The sequence below is a fragment of the Ovis aries genome, chromosome 15, assembly GCF_016772045.2.
Source record: "Ovis aries strain OAR_USU_Benz2616 breed Rambouillet chromosome 15, ARS-UI_Ramb_v3.0, whole genome shotgun sequence".
NCBI lineage: Eukaryota > Metazoa > Chordata > Mammalia > Artiodactyla > Bovidae > Ovis > Ovis aries.
The window spans coordinates 7,807,139-7,834,733 of NC_056068.1; the positions used below are offsets into that span (position 1 = coordinate 7,807,139).

The window sequence follows — 27,595 nt, forward strand, 5'->3', positions numbered from 1 at the left end:
AGACCTGGGTTCGATCCCTGGGTTGGGGAGATCCCCTGGAGAAGGGAAAGGCTACCCATTCCAGTATTCTGGCCTGGAGAATCCCATGGACTGTCTAGTCCATGGGGTCACAAAGAGTCAGACAAGACTGAGCTCTTTCACTTCACTTCATACTGTTCTCTGCTTCTGTTTGTTCTCTGCTTCCCTGGTGGCTCAGACGGTAAAAAATCAGTCTGCAATGTGAGAGACTTGGGTTCGATCCCTGGGTTGGGAAGATCCCCTGGAGGAGGGCATGGCAACACTCCAGTACTCTTGCCTGGAAAATCCTCATGGACAGAGGAGCCTGGAGGGCTACAGTCCATGGGGTTGCAACGACTTGGACACGACTGAGTGACTAAGCATGACCGTACTGTTGTCTATAGTTGCTGTACCAATTTACATTCCCACCAAAGTGTAGAAGAGTTCATGTCTCTCCTCACCTTGTAAATTTTTTTTGATGATGGCCATTTTGCCCAGTGTGAGGTGATATCTGGTTGTAGTTTTGATTTGCATTTCTCTAATAATTAATGCTGTTGAGGATCTTTTCACATGTTTGTTGGCCATCTATCTGTATGTATTCTTTGGTGAAATCTCCATTTAGGTCTTCTGCCCATTTTGTCATTGGCTGTTTGTTTTTTGATAGACTTTGGAGAGTAATCCCTTGTCAGTTGCTTCATTTGAAAATATCTTCTCCTATTCTGAGGATCGTCTTTTCATTTCACTAATAGTTTCCTTTGATCTACAAAAGTTTTTAAGTTTCAATTAGGTATCATTTGTTTATTTTTGTTTTCATTCTTATTACTCTAGGCAGTGGACTGAAAAAGATCTTTCTTTGATTTATGTTAAAGAGTGTTCTTGCCTATATTTTCATCTGTTTTATAGTGTTAGACCTTACATTTAGGTCTTTAATCCATTTTGACTTTATTTTTGTGGATGGTGTTAGAGTGTTCTAATTTCTTTCTTTCACATGTAGCTGCCCAGTTTTCCCAGCACCACTTATTGAAGCAACTATTCAATAGTATTTTTTCCATAGTATATTCTTGACTCCTTTATTAAGGTGCATGGGTTTATCTCTGAACTTTCTAGTATAGTCTGAAGTCAAGGAGCCTGATTCTTCCAGTTCTGTTCTACCTCAAAATTGCTTTCATTATTCGTAGTCTTTTGTGTTTCCATATAATATTTTAAAAATTTCGTTTTAATTTTTTGAAAAATGTCATTCATAATTTGATAGGGATCACACTGAACCTGTAGATTACTTTGGTAGTAGAGTCATTTTCACAATATTGATTCTTTTATTACAAGAATGTGTTATCTTTCTCCATCTCTTTGTGTTTTCTTTGATTTCTTTCATCAGTATCTTCCAGTTTTCTGAGTAAGGTCTTTTGGCTCCTTAGGTAGATTTTTTACTCTTTTTGATGCAATGGTAAATGAGATTGTTTCCTTAATCCCTCTTTCTGACCTTTTGCTGTTAGCATATAGGAACAGAAGAGGAAAAAAAAAAGGCATGCAAGAGATCTCTGTGCCTTAATTTTGTATGTTGCAACTCTTCCAAATTCATTGATGAGCTCTAGTGGTTTTCTGCTAGCATATTTACAATGTTCTATGTAAAGTACAATGTCATCTGCAAACAATAACAGTTTTACTTCTCTGCCAATTTGGATTCCTTTTCTTTCTTTCCTTTAGCACTTATTGTAAAGCTGATTTGGTGGCGCTGAATTCTCTCAGCTTTTGCTTATCTGTAAAGCTTTTGATTTCTCCATTGACTCTGAATGAGATCCTTGCTGGGTAGAGTAATCTTGGTTGCAGGCCTTTTCCTTTCATCACTTTAAATATATCATGCCACTCCCTTCCGTTGCACGTTATTTGTTACTTTTCCTTTGCTGCTTTTGATACTTTTTCTCTGTATTCAGTTTTTGTTAGTTTTATGAATATGGGTCTTGTCATGTTCCTCCTTGCATTTATCCTGTATGGGACTCTCTCCGCTTCCTGGACTTGGGTGACTATTTCTTTTCCCAAGTTAGGAAAGTTTTTGACTGTAGTCTCTTCAAATATTTTCCTCAGACCCTATCTCTTTCTCTTCTTCTTCTTCTGGAATCCCTATAATTTGAATATCAGTGCATTTAATACTGTTCCAGAAGTCTCTAAGACTGTCCTTATCTTTTTTTTTTTCATTCCACAGCAGCTATTTCCATTATTCTACCTTCCAGTTCACTTGTCCTTTCTTCTGCCTCAGTTATTCCGTGCACATATACTCAGTGAATTGTGATATTAAGTGTATTTCTTAATGCAGTTCATGGTTTTTTGTTGTTGTTACAAAAAGTGGTAAAAGCAACAGCTCTAATCACACTGAAATATATCAAGCTTTTAAGACACACTGCAAAATTTTTTGCCACTACCACTTTTCTTTTGCCAAGGATGCTATTTGCCAGCCTTTAAACTGTACCTGTGGAATATCATAATTTCACAAAGGGCTATGCCAGCCCCCTTTCCCCTGTTAGGCAGAATAAATTGTTTCTTCCACTGTGCATATATAAGACTGCAGGCATATTTCAGATATACTACTAATCCCATTCCATCTTAATTACCTGTGTCCTTGGGGCTTCCTCTGCTATTCTGTTAGCTGCATGAAGGTAAGCATCATATTTTGTTTTTGAGTCTACAAGACTGAACACCATGTCTAGTTAGTATAAAGCAGATCAATACTGCAGTTGAATGTTTTTGTATCAATAACTTAAGGCAAGATGACTGATGGCATGCTCATCAGATTTCTAATGACTCAGAGCTTGGAAAGGAGAATGAGGTAGTAGAGAACCTGTCAATATGTTAGATGATAAACTCTAGATGCCAAAAAACTTAGGACTTTGGAATGAAGTAACTGAAACGTAAGTTTTACCACCAAATCCAAAAAGTCTACCAGACAAGCATGTACTCAAAGAACTCTAGTTAATAGATGCTGAGATTTTATTTTGACTGGAAGAAACAATGTGGCAGGAACAGTGAAAAGGTAAATAATTTTACTAGTCAATATTGATACTTTTTAAAATGTGGTAATCAGGGGCTTCATGTTCAGTTTCCACTGCTAATTTTTTTAACAAGAATGCCGAAAAAATGAAGCTGTTTATAGAAAACAAGAGTTGGTAAGTTAAACCAACATGATATTAAAAAAAAAAAAAGAAAAACCAAAACTTAACATGGATGTTGAACAAATTCAGATGCTTCCTGGCAACTTTCACGTTTGGTAGTCAGGAACCTTTTTTTTTTTTCTTTTCCTGAACTAGACATGAAAATGTTCTGTATTTCCAATGTAACAAAAGGTTTTAATTGATTTTTTAGAGGAAGTAGCCTGTGATTCTTCATAATTTTTAAATCTGTAGAAGTTTTCTAAATATTTAACATCCTAATTAATAGTCTTTGTTGTTGTTTAGTTGCTAAGACATGTCCAACTCTTTTGTGACCCCATGAACTGTGGCCCACCGGGCTCCCCTGTCCATGGGATTACCTGGGCAAGAATACTGGAGTGGGTGGCCATTGCCTTCTCCAGGGGATCTTCCAGACGCAGGGATCAAACCTGTATCTCCTGCATTGGTAGGCAGATTCTTTACCACTGAGCCACCAGGGAAGCCCTTCATAGTCTTTAGAAGGTTTCTAATTACTTCAATGTATATTATAAAGTTTTAATTCTAATTTGATACACATAAAATATAGGTGATGGCAATAGGAACAGACCAATAGAGAACCATTAAAATTGAAATGCTGGCATAACTCATTTGTAAAACACTCAAAGAATAGGTTATAATGTATAATGTGTAAAAATTAGTATTCTATAAAATGATTTAGAAAATCCTTCATCTTTCATTTTCTTTCTTAGTTTACCTGGTAATAAACTCCAATATTTCTCTGTTATTTTTCACAACAAACAAGCAACTACTACATTATAAAGTAAAATACAGGATAGCTTAGGTCACTGATGATAGTTATTTTATCAGAGATTCATAGTTAACAACAAATGGTGCTTACTAGACACTAACCTATTCCTAATGCTTGAAACAGACTTCTGTTTATATCTGTAACTGCTTCAAATTAAAAAAATGTAAACATAAAATGCTTCCAGTTTTACTGTCTTCTTCTTTGAGTTGTCCACAGAAGTAAGTATCAAGTTCCCCAAATATTTCACAATATTTCTAACCACTTAACTGTGGGGAAAAAAAAAAAAAAGTAAATCCCAGATAGCTTTCCAAGCATCTCAAGGACCACTGGGAAGGCAGTGATCCTGAACAAATAAAGTAGATGTAAAAATAGCAACATACATAGTAATGCTCAGAACCAACACGTGTATGCTGAAATGAATTCGAGGAATAAACTCATGTATGAAACTCTTCTGCAGCAGAGCAGCCTGTACAGAGGGTACAGGAAAGAATGCATCTACAAATAAAAATACCAGGTCTCAGAACCACCTTGTTATCTGGAGAAGATACACAATTGGCTAGGGCAATTTGCTCTGTGGAGATGGAACTTTTGAACTGCTCACAGATGCCCTATGTAGAAGCAAGAGACCTAGAAAATTTTCATTATTTAGAGTTTCTCCCTCCATCAGGTTAACCCTAAGTAACTAGATTTGCTATGGAGATTTCATTATAAGGAAATAGGTTTGATTCACACTGAAGAAGGTTGACCACTGAAGAATAAGAGCAATCTGAACTGCACAACAGATTTCACTCTCCAGATCTCTGGGCGCTGATTTGAACAATGATGCTCCTTAGCAAGGTTCCACTGTATTTTATCAGTTCCTATTTACATGTGGTATTTGTGAACTGTGGGAAAATTTTTTAAAATTATATATTTGACCTAAAAATTTAGCATAAGGATCTTTTGTAAAAATATATATCATGGGGAATCTTAAAATATTTCTTAAGTGTCAGTCTTCAGGCATCAACATAAGAATAATTAGGCGGAAAAATAATGATAATCTCAACTACAATCTATTATCATCAAATTATAAGAGCATATCTTCTTATCTGAGCAAACAGGAGCCACTTAATGAAGTCTACAATAATCTATATCTGTATGTAAACACACAGAGACATTTAATATATAATGTCCCTGTGTGTGTGTGTGTGCTCAGTCGTGTCCAATTTTTTGTGACTCCATGGACTGCAGCCCACCAGGCTCCTCTGTCCAAGGAATTTTCCAGGTAAGAATACTGGAGCGGGTTGCCAGTTACTCCTCCAGGGGATCTTCCCAGCCCAAGGACTGAACCCACGTCTCTTGCGTCTCCTACATTGGCAGGAGGCCTCTACCTCTAGCGCCGCCTGGGAAGCTCCTAATATATAAAGATGTAATATATATAAATTGACTTGTTCAGTAAAATGGTTTTGGGGTTACATTCCTACCCAGAATTCTAAGTCTATGTGAAGCTCAGCTTTCCCAATGACTGTCAGATTCTGAAATATACATAAAAACACAACACATTTAGAATTTTCAAAGTACACAGAGACACCGAATGGTACCACTTGTACAGAAATGACCACCGATTCATTGTCTCCAAGGAAAATGGTTTGGTTTGTTTCTCTAGTGGTGGCAATGGGGTCAATTAGGGCTGATAGTAACCTTATAAAATGCTGTAAAGGATGGTGAAAATACAATATATATACAGAATCAGGTAACAGAAGCCCGGGATCTGAGTCCCAGACAGAGCACAGTAACCTTGGGGTTACTGGCAACACCACTCGATCCTTCTGGGTCTCAGTCATCTAAAGAATGATGATAGTTCCAACTCTGTAAGACTATTATCAGTGATAAGAATAGTGCTCCAGAGATTGTACAGTGTTATTAATTACAAGTAAGGTACATTAAAGAGCCTCTTGCTTGGTAGCCCCATGAATCACTCTATGTAAATATTTAGCAGTGAACTTGCATTTGTCTCTGTCCATAAAATAAAGACAAATTAACCTACATGAACAGTATTTTTACTGCAATACTTTGATTAATGCCAACACAAAGTATTACTACTAATGATAAAATATGAACAATTAACATTGTACTATTTTTCTGAGGGTGAAACCAAGGCTTTAGAAAGTTATTATCCAAGTTCACATTTCCTAAATATTAAATGCCAGGTTTTGATCTCAAATTTGTGTGATTCTACAGAACTGGCTGATAAATAATTAAAAGACAGTAAATTTTGCTCTCTAAACATGCTAACCAGACAACGTTTCCTTTTCCCAGTATAGAGAAAAGGGATTCGTATTTCTTCAGCATCAAACATGTGGTAGTGGTACTAAAGTACTCTGCAGGCTTGATCTCATCTCCAGCTAAAATCTAACTCTACACCTTTCCAGTTATGTGACCTCTGCCCATCTGCTGAACCTCTCGGTGCCTCATTTTCTTTATCTATCAGTTTTAGCAGTTTTCTTATCTGTCGGGTGTGAGGATTAAATGAGTTTCACCTGATGGCTCAGCGGTAAATAATCTGCCAGCAATGCAGAAGACTGCCTATAATGCAGGAGACGTGGGTTTGATTCCCCTAATTGGGGAAGACCCCCTAGAGAATGAAATGGCAACCGAGTCCAGTATTCTTGCCCAGGAAATGCCATGGACAGAGAAGCCTGGCAGGCTACAGTCCATTGGGTCACAAGAGTTGGGCACAACTTAACAACTAAAGCCCTAGCACTATCCTCACTGCTACATGGAACATGCTTAGAGCAGTACTTGGTTAACTACTACAAAGAGTAATATTATTGTTTAAAAACGTGACCAAATAACAAAATCAGTTATTCTGTCACTCTATATAACATAATAGAATCTACTGATAGAAGGTACAGTAAAGGAAATTGCAAGTAATTTCAAATCAACTATCAAGTGGTTTCTAGTCTGCCCAGAAACTCAGTCCCAATACAGTCACTGCCAGAGAATATCTGTTTAAGAGAGAGACTCAGCTCAGAGGCCAGAAGCAAACATGAAAATCGTGACCATTCCCTGAAGGACCTGTTGGAGGAAAGTAAGGTGATCTAAGTCCGTTGAGCACAAGCTCAGTTGCTTCAGAAGTGTCTTGACTTTTTGTGACCCCATAGACTGCAGCACGCCAAGCTTCCCTGTCCTTCACCATCTCCTGGAGCTTGTTCAAACTCATGTCCATTCAGTCGGTGATGCCATCCAACCATCTCATCCTCTGTTGTCCCCTTCTCCTCCTGCCTTCAATCCTTCCCAGCATCAGGGTCTTTTCCCAGGAGTCAGTTCTTGGCATTGGGTGGCCAAAGTAGTAGAACTTCAGCTTCAGCATCAGTCCTACCAATGAATATTCCAGACTAATTTCCTTTAGGATTGACTGGTTTGATCTCCTTGCAATCCAAGGGACTCTCAATAGTCTTCTCCAACACCAAAGTTTAAAAGCATCAAATAGCAAAGAAAGGCAATGCCAAAGAATGTTCAAATTACCACAAAATTGCAGTCATCTCATACGTTAGCAAAGTAATGCTCAAAATTCTCCAAGCTAGACTTCAACAGTACGTGAACCAAGAACTTCCAGATGTTCAAACTGGATTTAGAAAAGGCAGAGGAACCAGAGATCAAATTGCCAACATTCATTGGATCATAGAAAAACCCAAGAGAATTCCAGAAGAACATCTGCTTCATTGACTACACTAAAGCCTTTGACTGTGTGGATCACAACAAACTATGGAAAATTCTTCAAAAGGTGGGAATACCAGACCACCTTACCTGCCTCCTGAGAAACCTATATGCAGATCAAGAAGCAACAGTAGAACCGGACATGGTACAACAGACTGGTTCCAAATCGGGAAAGGAGTATGTCAAGGCTGTATACTGTCACCCTGCTTATTTAACTTACATGCAGAATACATCATGCAAAATGCCAGGCTGAATGAAACACAAGCTGGAATAGATTTCTGGGAGAAACAGAAATAAACTCAGATATGCAGATGACACCACCCTAAAAGTGGTGAGGTACAGAAGGTGAAGAGGAACTAAAGAGCCTCTTGATGAAAGTGAAAGAGGAGAATGAAAAAGCTGGCTTAACATTCTGCATTCCAAAAACTAATATCATGGCATCTGGTCCTGTCACTTCATGGCAAATAGATGGGGAAAGCATGGAAATATTGAGAGACTTTATTATCTTGGTCTCCAAAATCACTGCAAAAAGCCCCTGATGCTGGGAAAGACTGAAGTCAGGAGGAGAAGGGGACGACAGAGGATGAGATGGTTGGATGGCATCACCAACTCAATGGACATAAGTTTGAGCAGGCTCTGGGAGTTGGTGATAGGCGGGGAAGCCTGGTTTGCTGCAGTCAATGGCACTGCAAAGAGTCGGACATGACTGAGCAACTGAACTGAACTGAACTTCTTTGGGATTGGAATGAAAACCGACCTTTTCCAGTTCTGCGGCCACTGCTGAGTTTTCCAAATTTCCTGGCATATTGAGTGCAACACTTTCACAACATCATCTTTTAGAATTTTAAATAGCTCTGCTGGAATTTGATCACCTCCACTAACTTTTGTTAGTTGTGATGCTTTCTAAGGCTCACTTGACTTCACATTCCAGGATGTCTGGCTCTAGGTGGGTGTTCACACCATCATGGTTATCTGGGTCATTAAGGTCTCTTTTGTATAGTTCTGTGTATTCTTGCCACCTCTTCTTAATATTTTCTGCTTCTGTTATGTCCATACTGTTTCTGTCCTTTATTGTGCCCATCTTTGCATGAGAAGTTCCCTTGGTATCTCTAATTTTCTTGAAGAGATCTCTAGTCTTTCCCATTCTATCTCTATTTCTTTGCACTGATCACTGAGGCAGGTTTTCTTTACCTCTGCTTGCTCTTCTTTGGAACTCTGTATTCAGATGGGTATATTTTTCCTTTTATCCTTTGCCTTTTGCTTCTCTTCTTTTCTCAGCTATCTGTAAGCTATTTGTAACCAAAACGATCCCATAGATCACAATGCCGTCTAATTTAATGAAACTATGAGCCATGCTGTGCAAGGCCATCCAATTGGACAGTCATGTTGGAGAGTTGTGACAAAACATGGTCCACTGGAGAAGGGAATGGCAAACCACTTCAGGATTCTTGCCTTGAGGCCTTGAGAATCCCAAAAAGAAGAGGCATTGGAAGTATTAAGAAACCAGGTGGGAAGTCGATTTAAGTCCATACTCTGATCCTATAAACAACTTCCTTTTGTTTTTTTTAATTAATCTTTATTGGTGTACAGTTGGTTTACAATGTTGTTAGTTTCAGTTGTATAGCAAAGTGAATCAGTATATAACCGTTCTTTTTAAGTTTCTTTTCCCACATAGGTCATTACAGAGTAGTGAATAGAGTTTCCTATGCTATACAGTAGGGTCTTATTAGTTACCTGTTCTACAGAAGTACTGTGCTTAGTCGCACAGTCATGTTGGACTCTTTGTGACCCCAATGGACTGCAGCCCGCTTGGCTCCTCTGTCCATGGGGATTCTCCAGGCAAGAATACTGGAGTGGGTTGCCATGCCCTCCTCCAGGGGATCTTCCCAACCCAGGGACTGAACCTAGGTCTCCCGCATTGCAAGTGGATTCTTTACCATCTGCGCCACCAGCGAATTAGTGTGTATGTGTCAATCCCAATCTTCCAATCCCCCACCGCCCCTCCGGCTTTCCCTTGTGGTAACCATAAGTTCATCACCTAGCTGAGTTACTCATCTAATTTAATGTTTGGATTCATCATGAGAACAATCCAAAAGAAGTGGAAGTCCAGTGCCCCCTGCAGTAGGAGAAGAGAGTCATAACCACTCGACCTCTAGGGGATTCGCTTTTGGATTGTTTTCAACATGAGTTCAAGTATTTAGTATGCTTTAAATTAGATGAATAACTCAGCTTGGTGACAAATTCTTTTAAATTTGAAAGCATTTGTAATTCTTCTAGATTCCCTAAACCACTTGCGTATTTGAGACAACAAATTAGGATGCAGTTTCCACATGAAGGAAATCTTAAGGTTGTATAGAAATTAATTGTGACAGTTATCCACAGATATATTTTAGGCACCATATGCTAAAATTATTAACATGCCTTGTCATGTAATTAACAATGTTCAAAAGCAGAACCAAATTCTTCTATGGATAAAACAAAGGGACAAGAACTATCCAATTCTACTACAGTTTTCACTGTGAAATTAATGTAAAGAAAATCAAGTTCTATTTTTACATGACTAACATTATATCATTTATTTTTGTTTTAAAACCATGGAAGAATGTTCACATGATTTCCAGTAAAGTCTAAGTGAAAATGAAAACCAGTTTTAAAAACATTTCCCATAAAATGAAAATGTACCTTTCAACTTTAACAGGTGGTATTTCTCATGTCTCTTTTATCTAATAAAACCAGCCCATGTTAACTGCCTACTGTATGCTGGGGAATTTTTAAATCAAGGGAGATACATTAGTTAGGCTTGCTTCAAAGTGGTCATCTTTGGGCTTATTTGCAACATTTTTATCATTAAAATGTTTCACATTGAAACATTTATTTGCTAATGGTAGAGAAAACAATAAAATTCACAGAAGAGTATTCCAAAGAGCAGCATGGAGGAGTCAAAAGATCGATGGTCCGAGGGACTGAGCTCTGGTCCTTACTCTGCCCCCAACTACCGGCTCAGTCTGTTTATATGTGGAAAATGAGCCCGACAGAGATTTCTCCCTACATGTATCTTTGATTAGGAACTCAGGTATGAAATTCTACCAATATTTTGGAGTCAGTTTATGCAGGAACATGTGTGCAGATGTGACTTACAATTCATTCTCTCTGGGAGCAAGGAGAACACTTCCAATGTAATGAAATATATCCGTCAGTGTATACAAAAAATGTGAAAAAAGTTATATCTCATCATGTTCTACAATAATGCTGCTCTAAGTACATTCATACTGTGGGAATTCTAGCTCGCATTAATCATTCTAAATACCTACTTTCCACTCATTTCTAGAATTTAAATCAGCAGTGTATCAAGAGGCAAATTAAAGAAACCAAACATTCACTTCTATACTCTGGCATGCGTAATAGGTCAGCCCTGCAATACAATTCCATTCTGTGTACACCCTCAGAATAAGATCCTCTAAAATAAATACACACTTGGCAAGTGTTTATGGATAATTCTTCCAGTCTTTAGCTGTTCACAAAGCAGGACTCATCTCCCCTGTCCTTCAGTTCCCCAATCTCATCATTAATCTTTTCTAATGTCCCTCACAGATGCAGTGGTTTGTTTTGTTTTGTGTTTCCCCACAACTGTAAGTCACTCAGGGCCTCGCTTTCCACAGCCAAGGATCAGGTGTCTCAAAGCTCCATAAAAACACACTTCACACAGGGGATGTTTGTGGTCCGTGGACTCTGTCCACTTCATCTAAACAGGACCATCCACCCGTGAGGAAGGGCCAACTGGACGCAGTGTTTCCACCAGCACCAACTGAGCATGTCCTGCTGTAACGGACCTCTCCTCTGGCTCCCTCACAGGCCTGAACACACTTGTGTGAAACCTCCACTGACAAGACTGTGAAAAGCAGCTGAGTATCATTTGGAGAATTCACTTTACTTACCAAGTAAAAAATTAACTAAGTACAACAGGAAGTAAAGCGATAGAAAGAAATCAACATCTTCAAGATTTGTATTCCTACCAAGATGGTTCTACAATACCAGAAAAAAAGATAATGACCTAAAAAATATTGCAGAGGACAATTCCTGCTTTCTATTCACTTTACTATACAAGGATTACTTAGAAACTGAGCAACTATATAGTACTAAGAGCTATCGGGCAAATAAAATACACAGAATCAACACCACCAGGAGGCCCACTACAATCACATTTTTGCTCAAGATGTCATCTGAATTAATTCAATCTTAAGTTTAACCTCCCAATGAGCAGGCAAGATTGTAGAATGCTGTTGTGTGCTCCCAGCTGATCTGTTCAGCAACTGAGATACTTAAAATACAAAATAAAATGAGTGTATTGGCTCATGCTACTACCCCTGTAGCAAACGTAAACAAATAAGAATTTATACAAATGTGAAATTTACTATTTCATATGAGCTCCAAACTTGGAATATTCAGTGCTAGAAAAAGACTTCTTCACAAAGCTTTTTAATATTATAAAAACATCACTGATGAAATGAAAGTGAAGTCGCTCAGTCATGTCTGACTCTTTGCGACCCCATTGACTGTAGCCCACCAGGCTCCTCCGTCCATGAGATTTTCCAAGCAAGAATACTGGAATGGGTTGCCATTGCCTTCCATTGCCTTCTCCAGGGGATCTCCCTCACTCAGGGATTGAACCCAGGTCTCCCACTTGCAGGTAGATGCTTTACCGTTTGAGCCACCGGGAAGCCCACTGATGAAATGAAATATTGTAAACCAAGACCTTGAAGGAAAATGGCTTGGTTTCATACCCAGAGTCTGACTTCCCAGCTCTGGGGTCTGGTGCATGCAGGTGACCTCATCGTTTTCCTCACTGTAAAGCAGATGTAACTAACACCTGCACTCACCTCCCAGGCTGCTTGTGAGGATTTAATCAGGTCACAGATTTAATAACTCAGTGAAAACCCCTGCAGTCTGGATCTCAAGGAAGATCAGCTATTTTACTCTTGAAAAGACTCTTGCTTGCTGGAGGCCACCACATTCTTATATTTTTTTCCTTCTTCTGCTTCTTCCTTCTTCTTCCTCCTGTCTTCCTCCTTCTCAGCCTCCTTATCTGTCTTTGTTTCTTTCCAAACATCAAATGTTGAGAGTTCTCAGGTCATCAAGAATATAGGTCCTCTTCTCCCTCTCTTCTTTCCCTAAGGGCTCTAACCTACTCCCATGATTTTCATTCCATCTGGAGGACAGATCCCAAACACATTTCTAATTCAGATCGGAACACATACCTGTCAAGTCACTGTCTCCACCTGGATGGCGTGGTGAGACCCTGAGTTCAGTCATCCTACCTCAAGGCCAAACTCCCCATTTCTGTCATTCAAATGTAAACGCAGCCTAAGTCAGTAAGCAGCTGGAAAAAAGGCCCAGTTTTACAACACAGAATCCTGGGAGTTATCCCTGAAATGTCCTGTTGCTCACTTTTCAGTCTGTAACCCATTTCCTACGCTTTCCATTTTATGCCTGAAATATACTCTATTTTCTCCACGGCTCCGTCCCCTTCTGAACCTGCAGCCACTAACGACTAACTCCCAAACTGGCTTCACTCAAACAGTCCCCCCTCCTCCAGTCCAACTAGAGGGATGTTTTAAAGCGCAAGTATAATCACTCCTCTACCTACATTTCTTTACATGATCAGAGAATAAGAGTAAATCAGAATAAGGAGTAAACACTGTGAACCACTAATAAAGGTGTGCACATGTCCTCCATCCCCACGGTCGTCTATGTTTCAAAGACATTAAAACTTTTTACTCTAAAATGCCAGGCTCTCTCCTTCAAGGCCTTCATTCATATCCACCCTGTTCCCTCTTTGGGAATGTGAAAAGGGGTCCTCCCTTCCCCTCCCTGTATCCCCATTTCCAGCTGTTTCTTTCCTATCATTCAGCTCTCAGTTTAACCAATACTTCCTCCAGAAGGCACTGGTTGGTTCTCTGGACAAGGTCAGTTCCATTAATTATATTCTCACAAAGCACCATGCACTTCTGTTCCACAATCCTCAGTGCATTTGTAAACACACAAAAGATAACAAGTGCAGGGAGCTTGTCTGTCCTGTTTACAGTTGTATCCCTTAATCTTATCAAACACCGTAAGTGGGCCAACAGAGATACTGATAGATGTTTGCTGAATTAATTAACAGAGAATGGTTCTGGTTTCATTCTTGACTTGATAAGGGCTCATAATTGGTGGGTAAGTGCACATAAAACTCTAATTCAAGGCAGACTGTGATAGCTTTTCACAGGAAACAAACATACAGATTACTTGATCCTCTAAGAAAAAAAAATCAATTCTGGAAGCGAACAGACATATAAAGAAAGACCCATGTATGTAAAGGAAGGCTTCTTTCTGATGCAGAGATATGAAATAAGCCATGGAGAGCTAGCAAGACTTCAATAAGTTAAGGGTAGGAAATATTCCAAGGAGGGGAAAAATTTCAGACAGAAGGGAGAAGGATAGAAGGGGAAATATTTCTGCAGGAGAATGAAAACACTGCTCAAAGGAGAAAAGGGTTTGTCATTGAATGGAAAACCAAAACAGAGAAAGGATGAGGGAAGTATGACAGATGATGAATTCTGTTTTAGAAACTCAAATTTTAAGTCCTTACATGATGTTGAGAATGTAGTTAAATATGGAACTAGGAAAGAAGTTGCAAGTAAATTTCAGAAATTATTAGGCTCAGAGAAATTTTAGTTGATCCGTAAGGAATTAAACATTAATGCAGAGGCATGGCAAAGAGGTCTAAAGTTATCCACAAACACATATCTTTATTAAGAATAAAAAATAGAAAAAGTAAAAGCAATTTTATAACTCCTGCCTCAATTTTCAACATACATACCTAATTTTTATTTTATATAGGTGTTAGTAATACTTACCATATTTTTACAATGATTTTACCCTCTTTAAAACTGCTAATGTCCTATCACTGTTGGGATGGGAGAAACTCACTTATGCTGACTTTTTCTCTATTCAGTAGGAGAATAATATCTTCCTTCTGTTTAAAAGAATTTCAGTCTTTGTAATAGGCTCTGCGCAAAAATTTTAAATGACGTACAGAATTTTAAAAAGGTCATTCTAATTTCAAAAATGTTAACATCTGTAATTACATATATTATCTTTAATTATCAAGAGAATATATGAAGAATAATAAAATGTAATACTTACTTTTGCTGCACCTATTTGTTCTTTGCGAAATTTCTCAAGTGGTGCAATTAATACATCATTAGCATTTTGAATCTGAAATTAAAAATACAAATACATTAAATTCTGTATAATTCATGCAAACAATATTGAAAAAACGATATCTCCCTTATTCTACTTACTTAAAAACAGTTTTTGTTCCCTTTTGCATCTATAAATGAAATAAAAAATACCTCACACATGTCATATAGTCTTTTTCTACTTTATAATTAAATTTTCACAAATTATTTCACTTGATCCTAGCAATAATGTGACTAATGTGAAAACAAATACACATGGTGAGATCTTAAATATTTAACGTTCATATTCTAAAATTTAACTACACATCAGACATTAAATTTTAAGATACCTTTAATTATACTGGTTTAATGTAGTCAGTTCAAGCATCATTTGAAAATTGAGCCATATAAAAGCCTTCTGTCTTGCCACTAGAATATTATAATTGTACAGCTGCAAACTAAAATCAGGCTTATTTTTTCCCTATTTAATTAGATTCCTTATACTTGGGTTTGCCTGCATATTCTCATAACATTTCCAACCACACTAAAACAGTAACTGATTTTATTTCAATGAACAGCGTTTTAGTCCAAAACTCCAAATTGGATTTCACTTAAACTTTCAAACAGATAAATCTTTAAATCAATCTGTAAGAATACTGTGAGGGGGTTCAAGCTGGGTCGGGGCAATGACTGGATTCAGAAGACATATTTTTAAGGAAAGCAACATGCTGGAAGGAAATCTTGATTTTTAAAAAAAATCACTTTAAAAAGTATTAACATTAAACATAGGATCTTTAATGTTTTCATGACAAAAGGAAATAATAATGTGGCAAGATGGAGGTATTAGCTAATGTCATGGTATTAATCATTTTGCAATACATAAATGCTTCAAACCAACATATTGTACAATTTAAACTTACATAATATCAATTATATCCCAACAAAGTTGAGTGGGGGAAAGGTAGGCCCAGTTAACAAAATTACCATTCATTCTACCGCTGTGATAATACTATGACCTACTACATAGTTAGCAAACGCTAAGATGAAGAGAAAAATCTATTTTTTCAAATTAGTCACTATTTTAAATAGGTTAAAACATATACAGGAGCTCCTTATATTATTCTTATAATTTCAAATAAGTTTGACATTATATCACAATTTTAAAATTTCAAAAAATGGGTTTTACTTTCTATTATTTTCACTAAACTGGTTATTCTCCAGTCAAGCTGTATTTCTTAAATTCCATAATCTACCTAACACACAAAGACAGTAACCACAAAAATAAAAACTAAATAATGCTTCCCATGATTCTGTCATTTTCCAATTGTAGGAAAATGAGATGACCTCTTGAAAAAAGTACCTAAAATCCTCTATTGTGAAAACATACAAAGTAGATCAATACTCAAAATCCTTCCCAAGACATTGAGAGCCAGCACAGATACCTCTGCCATCAGTCACCTACAGCCCTTTTTGTGAGCTCGGACAGGCATTCATCCAGATACACTGGGCAGGCATTTTACTACAGAAAGATGACTGGGAACAGTAGCAAAGTAGCTCACTTTTAATTCTCACCCTCTAAATCCTCTTTGCCCTAGTGAAACTCCAAATACATTGAAACACATACATATATATTTCTCCAGATGTTACAGAGGTATTAAATAACGGATTCTGCCTTTAAAGTTCACATAAGGAAAGACAGCGTCATGGACACTTTAGTGTAATTTGGAAAAATAGCAACAATAAAGGCCAACAGTTACCGAATGTTTGCTTTATGCTGGAAACCAGCATGACCTAATGTATTTAAAGGCAATGATTTTAAACAAAGAGATAGTTCTCAAGTGGTGAAAACTCAAACAATGAGGCTGAATGAGAAGATAGGCAGCACAAGTCTTAAGTACATGTATTTAAAATCAAGAACGGCTGATTTCAACACAGTTCCATAGCTTATGAATCGCTATTTAAACATTCTGATCACCAGCTGTATCACCTAACAACTTGATTTTAAGGATGAAGATAATGAATGTGAAACACTTAGTTCAGTGCCTTACATCCGGAAAGTACTCAAAACTTACAGCTTTTAATATCTCCAAATAAACATATATGACATATATCCATCTGTAATGATATACCTGATACACCTGCATATCCAATTCTTCTATACTACCCTTTTGGTTGAAGGATATCTATGTGCACATTATGAGAAGGTATTTTCCTTTGACAGTGACAAAAGACAGATGGCCTAGACACTCCCACATTCAATCACTAGGTGCTTATATATGTGCGGAGCACACTATTGAGCTACATGGGGAAGGGAAAAAAAACTAAGGCATGAAAGTTGATGCCTACTTGTGAAAAGGGGGAAAAAATATTCACTCAACAAGTATTTAATGTCATAAAGTCCTGCTAAAGTTTTCGGAAAATTTGAGACAAAACTGATCACAGTACACTGAGAATAGTTACATGATTAACTATGCAGAATTCATCCCAAACACATCAGAATTTTGACAACGGAAAAGATCCATGAGAACTAAATAAGTCAAGGTGGTATTTGGATAGTGAACAGGAAGTATTGGATAGAGGTAAACAGGAAGTGGATATGAACTGGATACACCAAAGAGAAAAAAATATCCTAGGAACAGGCATCACCATAAAAAAGGCAAGAGACAATTACGCAAATATGAGGCGGGGGTGGGGGGGTGGTGCGGGAGGGGTTCAGCACAGGGAAAAATAGAAGCATTTACTACACGCTCATTAACAGTCCATCCTGACTGTGAGTGCCAACCAAGTTACAGGCCTTCAGTTACCTTTTTAAAAATGGAAATGGCACAGTGCATACAAAGTATGTTGAAAAGTTTTGGCACACGGCAGGTTCCATGTGTTATTAGCTACTGACATTATCTAACTGGAGAAAAGTGTGTAATTACTATTAGGAAATTTAACTGCAATAAGGAAAGAATACCCATAATCTAAGCAAAGTTACCTGAATATGGAATCACTGCTGGTTTCTAAAGAGAAGATTAATGTAAAAACTTGTTCTAGGAAGTAATATGCAGGATACTTTGAGAATGAAGAGATAAGGACAAGATATGCCAGGTGAATGGCTGGGAGAAGAACACAAGTTTGAAGAGACAACTAGGTCAGAGGCCTGTGGTGTTGACAGACGGGTAGCATGGAACTGCAGAGGCGGAGGAATCAAAGGTGACACCAAGTTTTCAGCCTCAGGCACTGGAACTCCAGCATAGCTTTAAGAACTAGGGTAAATGAGGCAGGGAGCATGTCTGGTAGAGAAAGAGTAATGACAACGAATTTCACTTTGGACCTATTACTTTTGATACCATGAAAGATTCACGGAAATATCATAGCACAGTATCCCACTTCAAAACATGGAACTAGTCAATACGGATGAAATGTTTTTTAATTGGGAAAAGACCAGACAAAAGAGTGGATGGCGGATCCATATGCTAAGACGCTAGCACTCACATTCATACCCAATCGTTTAAATCTCTGCCACAACTATTCTCTGGCTGTTATGTAAATATGGCCTGGGAATGAAACAAAACGTGAGAATATAAACTTGAGCCAAATGTGATAATTAACAACCACCCAGTGGGGCAAGCATTACTTCCTATCTCTAGTTTGTCCATATTTCTTCATCTCTTTCTTTTGTTTTGGATTTGCTCAATTTTTTTCTTTCTTCCCCCTGCTCTCATTCTATTAATGTGAAACTTAGGGAATAAAAACATAAGTTCCAGAGGTACTAAACAGGAAAAAAAAAAAAAAAAAGAAGGGGAAGAAAAACATCCAATGGAGTGATAGAGATAACAAGAGATATGATTTGTTGAGTGTTTAATGCATGCCAAGTACTATGCTAAGCCCTTCACAATATCTAGATTAAAGTTGATTTCATATGAGTAATGAAGTTCAAAACCTAACAATCATCTGGAATATATTAAGAATGTGAATGCTGAAGTTAGACCCTGTTCCATTTCGGATCTCAGCACCTAACCTGCTAAGACTCAATGCCTTCATCTCTGTATCTCTTAAGAATTTCATAAAAATCAAAGGAAAAATACACATATTTTAAAAATCACAAGCATAGATTCGGCATATGGCAGGCTTTCAATAAATGTTTGTTTCATCACAGAATTCACAGTGTCAACTACTGAGTTCAGAGCCATCCTCAGCGGTCTGAGAATTTCCAAGATGATTTAAAAGGTAGTTATTCAAGAGGGAGAAATTGAAATCCAAATAAATTTAACAGAAACTTTTTCAGAGTACCTATCTGCAGTGGTAGATAACAGGAACCTACATTTTTCCATAAACCATAATAACATATGTGTGGCTTTACATCTGACATATGATGCTTCTCTTGTATGCAGTCAATGGGCTGCTGTTCACAATATGTGAATCTAAATTCAAGAGATCAAAATAGGAATGCCAACACTCAAAGGGCGCAAAGTGGATTTACAACCCAACTGTCTGCTCCTGACTCTCAGCTTTGAACACCCCCTACGGGACGAATGCCTTTTATCCCAACACACTGGTCGATCACATGGATGAAATTCTCCAATTCTGATGTAATCCACGTGTGAAGTAAAGAAGGTATTTAAAATTTAGGTAGGTTTAAAAGGGTTACTGTTACAACTGAAAAATAATGGAAAATAACATACAAAATGCTAAGAAACCATAATTAAAAATCTGAATCTGGGGTACAACACTGGTGACTTTATCAAGATTTAAAAAGCAATCTAGAGAAATGAAATTCTGGCTCACATGGAACTCTTTCTCCTCAAATTTACACAGGGGGCTTGATAAAACTCCTTCCAAAAGGTAATACTAGAGGATGGGGTGGGGGGTAGGGCATGGAACCAAGTCACAGAGTTCAGGAAATTCAAACTTCCATAATATTTCTGGAATGTGTTACTTTGTATGACCTCATTAAGAGGCTTTAGGAAAAATTCAAATGCAATTTTAATGCTCTCTCTAGATATTGATAAGATAAATTTTTGAAAAGTTCATATTTCAGTAATTAAGGGTTAACTATTTTATAATTTTTAACCATTATCTAAACCTTGGTTTTAAAAAACTTATTTTTGTAAGTACTGGTCCATTTTTAAATTCAAAAATAATCACAGCTTTTTCGCTTATTTTCTGTATCAGAGAAGCAAATCTAATATTGGGTAATAAGACATTACAATACTGCATTTACTGGGTAGACACACTTTGACCGTGGGCGTACTACATTAAACCAGGCAATTCAGCTTCCTGTTGCTTTTCTTTTGCTATTTCAAGTGATTCTAATAAACAGCCACAAGGGAGTGCTCATAAATCACTCAAAAGTAATGGCTAGAAAATGTTTTTATGTGGTTAGAAGAATCATTATCCAAACATGTTTGGGTTGTTTTTTTTTTTTGTCTCCAAGTACACATGAATTATAATTTTCTACAGACCATGAATTTTTAAGAGCTATCCTATAGGAATTTTCAATGCTTGTTTTCCACTGCAGAGACTCTTACCATAACTTGTCTGTCTAAGGAAGTGAATAGTGATGGAATAAAATAAATCTGAAAAGTAATTCTTCTTACACTTTTACTTTCTCTTCCCCTTCGAGGTCTTGGTTAAACTTGACTGTTGTTGGTACCAGTCACAGCTCATCACAAATCAAAGATTACCGTATCCCACCAGGATGTAAGAGAAGATAATTCTCTACCTCTACAAGCTCTAAAAGACTGCAGAGCTTTGAAGAGATTGGGGCTTCCCTGGTAGCTCAGATGGTAAAGAATCTGCCTGCCATGCAGGGGACCTGGGTTCAGTCCCTGGGTTAGGAAGATCCCCTGAAGAAGGAACTGGCAATCCACTTCAGTATACTTATCTAGAGAATTCCATGGACAGAGGAGCCTGGCAGGCTATGGTCCATGGAGTCTCAAAGAGTGGGACATGACTGAACAACTAATGCTTTTGAAGAGATTTAATGATTTTCTGCTATCAACTGTTTGAGAAGGCTACAAAGAACAAGCTATCTATAGAAATAAAGCATGGATGATGTAGCTCACTGCAAAAACAACTTCGTGTTGAGATGGCTATTATAATCAAATCCACACAAAGTGAAAATATTACAAAGGTACGTATATTGAGTAGACTGAACACAATCAATGTGGAAGACACCTATAAACAGGCTGAGATAAGACTGGCTCATTGTCTCACTGGTATTTACTACTGGAGAAGTCAGATCAGAGTCCTTGGGATTACAAGCAAGTATCTCTTCGCTGCCTGTCCCAACCCCTTATCCTATTCCCGCCCACCCTTTTGGACAAAGCTATGGCAGGTGGTCTTGGGATAGTCTGAGTTTCACTCCTAGATACTGGTAAAGTTAGCTCTCCACAACCTCACAAGAGGCATTTCTCTAAGTCAGTAAACCCACAGTTTTTCTAATTGTTATGCGCATTCATGCTCAGACAAGCTGTGTGACCCCATGGGCTGTAGCCCACCAGACTTCTCTGTCCACAGGATTTTTCTGAGCAAGCATACTGGAGCGGGTTGCCATTTCCTTCTCCAGGGGATCTTCCAGACCCAGGGATCAAACCCACATCTCCTGCATCTCCTGCATTGGCAGGCAGGTTCTTTACCAAGTAAGTTAGAACTCAAAACCCAAATCTCACAGAAAGAGTGGAGGACAGACATATGAACAAGACCTTCATACAATAAGTAATATGAAGTAAAAACTAAATGCATTTTACTTTCTATCCTTTAATGTGAATAGCAACGTACTCTGAAAAATCATGCCTTCATCTTTTAAAAACATGTAAGGTTTTCTGGCCACTGCAATAATCCATTAAATTTCTACTTAAATGTCACTTATTACTTCAATATTGGATGTTTTGATTTTACTTATTAAGTCAGTGTTCTATGATAAATCCCTACTTCATTGGATTTCATCTATTTAGATCCAACTCACTTATATTTAATATTAGTTTCATCTTTACTTCTACTAGTATAATACTTATAGGAATATATTTAGAAAAAGAAATTAAAGTTTTTGGAGAATGATGCTATAGGAATCCCATTTTTTACTTCAGAAGATAAGTAGACATATACTCTCTAGGGAAGTGCATGGGTTTGTATTTAATTCTTGAATTATCCCATGAAAACCGTGTGATTTTGGTCAAATTATTCAAACACTCCATGTCTGTTTCCTTTCTGTAAAGATGAAAATATGCCTTTATCTCATAGCCTGTATATAAAAATTTTTGCATTTTATATATAATGATCCTAAGAGTCTATTAATACAAGGTTGTACTTGCTTCTTAACTAAATTCATCCTTTTTGAGTAGGTCAACTGTAAAACAATAATTTTTTTTAAATGACTTAGGAATTTGCAACTGCAGTTTCATATATTAATAAAAGAGTGAAATCTCACCAGCAGGTATTAGATGCCAAGACTTCTTAAACGGAACACCGTGGCTAGTAGGCTAAATGGCAACCAATCCTCTCTGCTTCTACAGCCTATGACTGTCCTGAATATAACTCAAAGTATAGTTAGGTATTTTTTAATAAAAAAAAAATCTATACTCGTAAGACGAAGGAGCAGAAAAGCATTCATCCAAGAAGAAATTGACCATTTTCATAGTATAGCTGAGAAAGTGGAAGAGAGGGGTAAATTGCAAAATTTCACACAATTCATTGTGATCTAATAGTGTCATAACTCTAGGTTGTACCAAATGAAATTCTCTGAATATTGAGTTATTTGGACTAGAAAGGTAAGTTATTTTTCTTAGATATTTTTGTTGCTCTTAAACTACTTTTGCTTTATTCTTTCTTATCCAGCAATCTCTAACAGTAGATTAAACCAAAGATAATTTTAAAGTTTTCAAGCATTGCAGAAAATATCTGTAAACAACAGATCTAACCATAATATATGCCTCCTTACAAACTTGTGTCTACTTATTGCCATCCTGATTACTACATTTATAACTATCATGTGAAAGTCACTCAGCCATGTCTGACTCTTTGCAACTCCATGGACTATATAGTCCATGGGACTCTCCAGGCCAGAATATTAGAGTGGGTAGCCTTTCCTTTCTCCAGGGGATCTTCTTGACCCAGGACACAAACCGGAGTCTCCTTCATTGCAGGCGGATTTTTTACCAACTGAGCTATCAGGGAAGTCCATAATGGAGGCTTAAAAAAAACAGCAAAAGAGGTCAAACTATATTTCAGCTTTAAATAACAGATATACGACAGATCCAATTAAAACTGACATCTTAAAAATTACATAAAACAATTACTCCAAACATCCTGCACATATGTTCATTGTAACAAATACCTTCCTTTTGATTTTGACCAAAAAGTATGCACTTAGGAAAACACTCCTATAGAATATATGGCTGCATTACCTCAAAGGTCATACAAGGAAAATGTAGAGTTTAAACCTACCTTTGAGAACAGAGTCGCCAAATAATCTAAAAAATACTGCCATCTCAGTTGTTGCTGCTGCTGCTAAGTTGCTTCAGTCGTGGCAGACTCTGTGTGACCCCATAGATGGCAGCCCACCAGGCTCCCCCATCCCTGGGATTCTCCAGGAAAGAACACTGGAGTGGTTTGCCATTTCCTTCTCCAATGCATGAAAGTGAAAAGTGAAAGGGAAGTCGCTCAGTCATGTCCAATTCTCAGTTGTTAAAAGGTATTAAATAACTGCTCTGCACTCCCCGCTAGGTGAAAAAATTATGCACAGAAACTGGTGGAGTTACTTCTGCAGTCCTCTACCTTTGGCCATTCTCAGGAAACCCCATCATCTCCTGAATTTGTGTACCTCTAGTGGCATTCTGGTGGGCTGCAGTCCATGGAGTCGTGAAGAGTCAGACACGACTGAGCGACTTCACTTTCACTTTTCACTTTCATGCATTGGAGAAGGAAATGGCACCCCACTCCAGCGTTCTTGCCTGGAGAATCCCAGGGACGAAAGAGCCTGGTAGGCTGCTGTCTACAGGGTCGCACAGAGTCAGACATGACTGAAGTGACTTAGCAGCAGCAGCAGCAGTGGCATTGCTCGGAGAAGGCAATGGCACCCCACTCCAATACTCTCGCCTGGGAAATCCCATGAACAGAGGAGCCTGGTAGGCTGCAGTTCATGGGGTCGCTAAGAGTCGGACAGGACTGAGCGACTTCACTTTCACTTTTCACTTTCATGCATTGGAGAAGGCAATGGCACCCCACTCCAGTACTCTCGCCTGGGAAATCCCATGAACAGAGGAGCCTGGTGGGCTGCAGTTCATGGGGTCGCTAAGAGTCGGACAGGACTGAGCGACTTCACTTTCACTTTTCACTTTCATGCATTGGAGAAGGAAATGGCAACCCACTCCAGTGTTCTTGCCTGGAGAATCCCAGGGACAGGGGAGCCTGGTGGGCTGCCGTCTATGGGGTCACACAGAGTCTGCCACGACTGAAGTGACTTAGCAGCAGCAGTGGCATTGCTATTAAATTTCTATGATGCCCTCATGTTTCTCAACCCTATAGGAGATGACCAAAGATTTTCCTGTAAAACAGCTTTCCCGTGTATATCAGTGTCCGCCTGCTGATGGAAACATACCTCTGCCCCTTTCCCTCACTTTAAACATCAGAAGCTCCGTATATCCTGAACTGAGCCAATCATAGCAAAAAGGAAGATTTTTTTTTTTTTCTCCAGGTTTTATCCCAGAGTTTAGAGGAGTCAAAGTGGCTTCAAGTGAGGGGTCAGGGGGAAGGAGCCTCAACAATTTGATAATTTATGTAACTCCATGTTTATCACCTCCTCCTCTTTTAATGCTAATTCTTCTTGCTAATTTTCCTCTACCCTTCTAGGTAGACACTACTAAAAAAACACCTTTTGAGAGAGAAATTAGAATCATGTGTTTTTTTTTTTAAAGTGTGTTTGTGAATTTAAAGAAAATTCTAATAGATGTTTATAAAAATTTATAAAAGACATTAAAATTCATTAAACAAATTCACAGTTAATTTATGGCAGTTATATTTTAGTATCTGGATCTTAATGTATTTTAATCATAATTGCTCCGTGTTTATGTAATGGCAGACTGTGAGAGCCTTAAGAAAGATTTAAGATGCAATTTCTTAAATTTCTTGTTGCAGCCTTTGCAATAACAGGAGGGCTGGAAGAGAAGGCAGGGACAGAGGATAGAGGGAGGAAGGAGTTTTTCTCTGGACAGAGATTCACCTAAACAAAGCCAAGAATGACCTAGCTCGAACAAGGATCCACTGAGCAAGCTTAGGAAGGTGGGCGGCGGGCGAGTGCTGTGCTGGGCGGGGGTGCTGGGAAGGCTCACAGTGGCTCTCGAGGTCCATTATGAGGCATCTCTTCCCAGCCTACATTCAGCAACTTGGGCCAAATTGAGCTGAGGTAAAGATTTCTATATCTCGAAATAGGCCAGCATTACATATCAGGGTTTTACACACACACACACACACACACACACACACACACACACACAGAGCTCCCTAGAGTTGGCAGTTTAGTTTCTACCACGCCTCACTGCTTCAGAGCTAAACGTGTATTGAGAAGACACTAATACTAAACCATAAACAACAGTAAAGAATGCTAACTATACAAGATTCCTTTCATCTAGTTGTTAAAGCATCTCTTTAAAACATGTATCTGTGGGCTTAAAATAGTACCAATTTAGTATGTATTTCTCAATGCCTGCTTATTTAACTTATATGTAGAGTACATCATGAGAAACACTGGACTGGAAGAAACTCAAGCTGGAATTAAGATTGCCGGGAGAAATATCAATAACCTCAGATATGCCGATGACACCACCCTTATGGCAGAAAGTGAAGAGGAACTAAAAAGCCTCTTGATGAAAGTGAAAGTGGAGAGTGAAAAAGTTGGCTTGAAGCTCAACATTCAGAAAATGAAGATCATGGCATCTGGTCCCATCACTTCATGGGAAATAAATGGGGAAACAGTGGAAACAGTGTCAGACTTTATTTTGGGGGGCTCCAAAATCACTGCAGATGGTGATTGCAGCCATGAAATTAAAAGATGCTTACTCCTTGGAAGGAAAGTTATGACCAACCTAGATAGCATATTCAAAAGCAGAGACATTACTTTGCCGACTAAGGTCCATCTAGTCAAGGCTATGGCTTTTCCTGTGGTCATGTATGGATGTGAGAGTTGGACTGTGAAGAAGGCTGAGTGCCAAAGAATTGACGCTTTTGAACTGTGGGGTTGGAGAAGACTCTTGAGAGTCCCTTGGACTCCAAGGAGATCCAACCAGTCCATTCTGAAGGAGATCAGCCCTGGGATTTCTTTGGAAGGAATGATGCTAAAGCTGAAACTCCAATACCTTGGCCACCTCATGCGAAGAGCTGACTCATTGGAAAAGACTCTGATGCTGGGAGGGATTGGGGGCAGGAGGAGAAGGGGATGACAGAGGATGAGATGGCTGGATGGCATCACGGACTCGATGGACGTGAGTCTGAGTGAACTCCGAGAGTTGGTGATGGACAGGGAGGCCTGGCGTGCTGTGTGTGATTCATGGGGTTGCAAAGAGTCAGACATGAGTGAGCAACTGAACTGAACGGACACTTAAACTGACTTTTACACAAAACAAGGATTTTGTATTTCCTGGCTTCCATAGTGACAGGAAGTTTCTGTAGTGCCGATTTAATCAATTTTGAAGCTAAACCTGGACACTGCAAGCTGAATCCAAGATGTTGGCTCTAAACATCTCGTGCTAGGAAGAACGACAGCATTCAGGCTGCAGGTTATCCATACATCTACCTTCCAGCCCTGTAAAGGTAGAGATAATGTCTTATTGATTTTTGAATAGTCATTGCCTAGCAAAGTGCTTTTGCCATAGTGGAAATTCAACACACTACTGGGAAGTTAGTAAAGTTATTTACAGTAGCCATAATTGATACCTGCAATGAATTACTGTAACAAACACTGTTCCTCATAATATTACTGTGGATGACAACCTACCTATAGGAAACTAAGTATTTCCGAAAATAAGAAAAGTATTTTATAAAACACGCTTTTGATATATGCTGTATAACATGGGTAGCAATCTGAAACTAAGCTAATTAATATTATCTTTAGAAAAAAACGCAGTCACACACACAAAAAAAAAACCATTTACAATGACTTCTACATTCACACAAGTTCTTCACTTATAAATCAGTTTTGCAAAAAAAATAAAGCCATATTATGTTTCAAGTTAAAATGCCACGGAGGGAAGATTATTATCATACAAACTGCCATAGTGGGTTAAAATGAAAAGAGCAGTAACTCCTCGAAATAAGAAATGCAAACCACCATCCAAATTCTTCCTACTCCTCCATCCTTAAGGTTGGTTACACTGCTGCGATGAACTGAAAACTTGAGAAGGAAAATCACATGGCTTTGTTAGATTTTAGCTGGAAACCAGAACAGGGCTTTGAGCAGGGGAGTCAGGGAACATAGACTGAAAGCATGGAGGAGAAAAGCAAACAGGTCAGAACCACCAGAGAAAGGCTGGGAAAATGTATTCTATAGTACACCCATACAGTGCTTCGGCAACACTGACCGCGGGCCAAGGGAGTTCTCCTTCAGTCCTCACAACAACTCCCTAAAGAAAGTACTATTATTATTCCTATTTTGTAGTTGAGGAAACTGAGACCCAGAAAGACTAAGTAACTCATGTAAAGTCACAAATAGCTGGTAGGTGGCAGGACCACACCATGAACCCAAGTAGTCTGAC

The 27,595-nt window shown here is 38.3% G+C and overlaps 1 protein-coding gene across 1 annotated transcript in view; it reads right to left on the reverse strand.

Annotated features, from left to right (window-relative positions):
• The window catches only part of ARHGAP42 (Rho GTPase activating protein 42), a 335,206-nt gene that overhangs the window by 132,775 nt on the left and 174,836 nt on the right, over positions 1-27,595 (reverse strand). Inside the window, exon 4 of the mRNA XM_004015979.6 lies at positions 14,827-14,898. Coding sequence (XP_004016028.2) covers positions 14,827-14,898 — 72 coding nt within the window. The remainder of the gene's footprint in view (positions 1-14,826; positions 14,899-27,595) is intronic.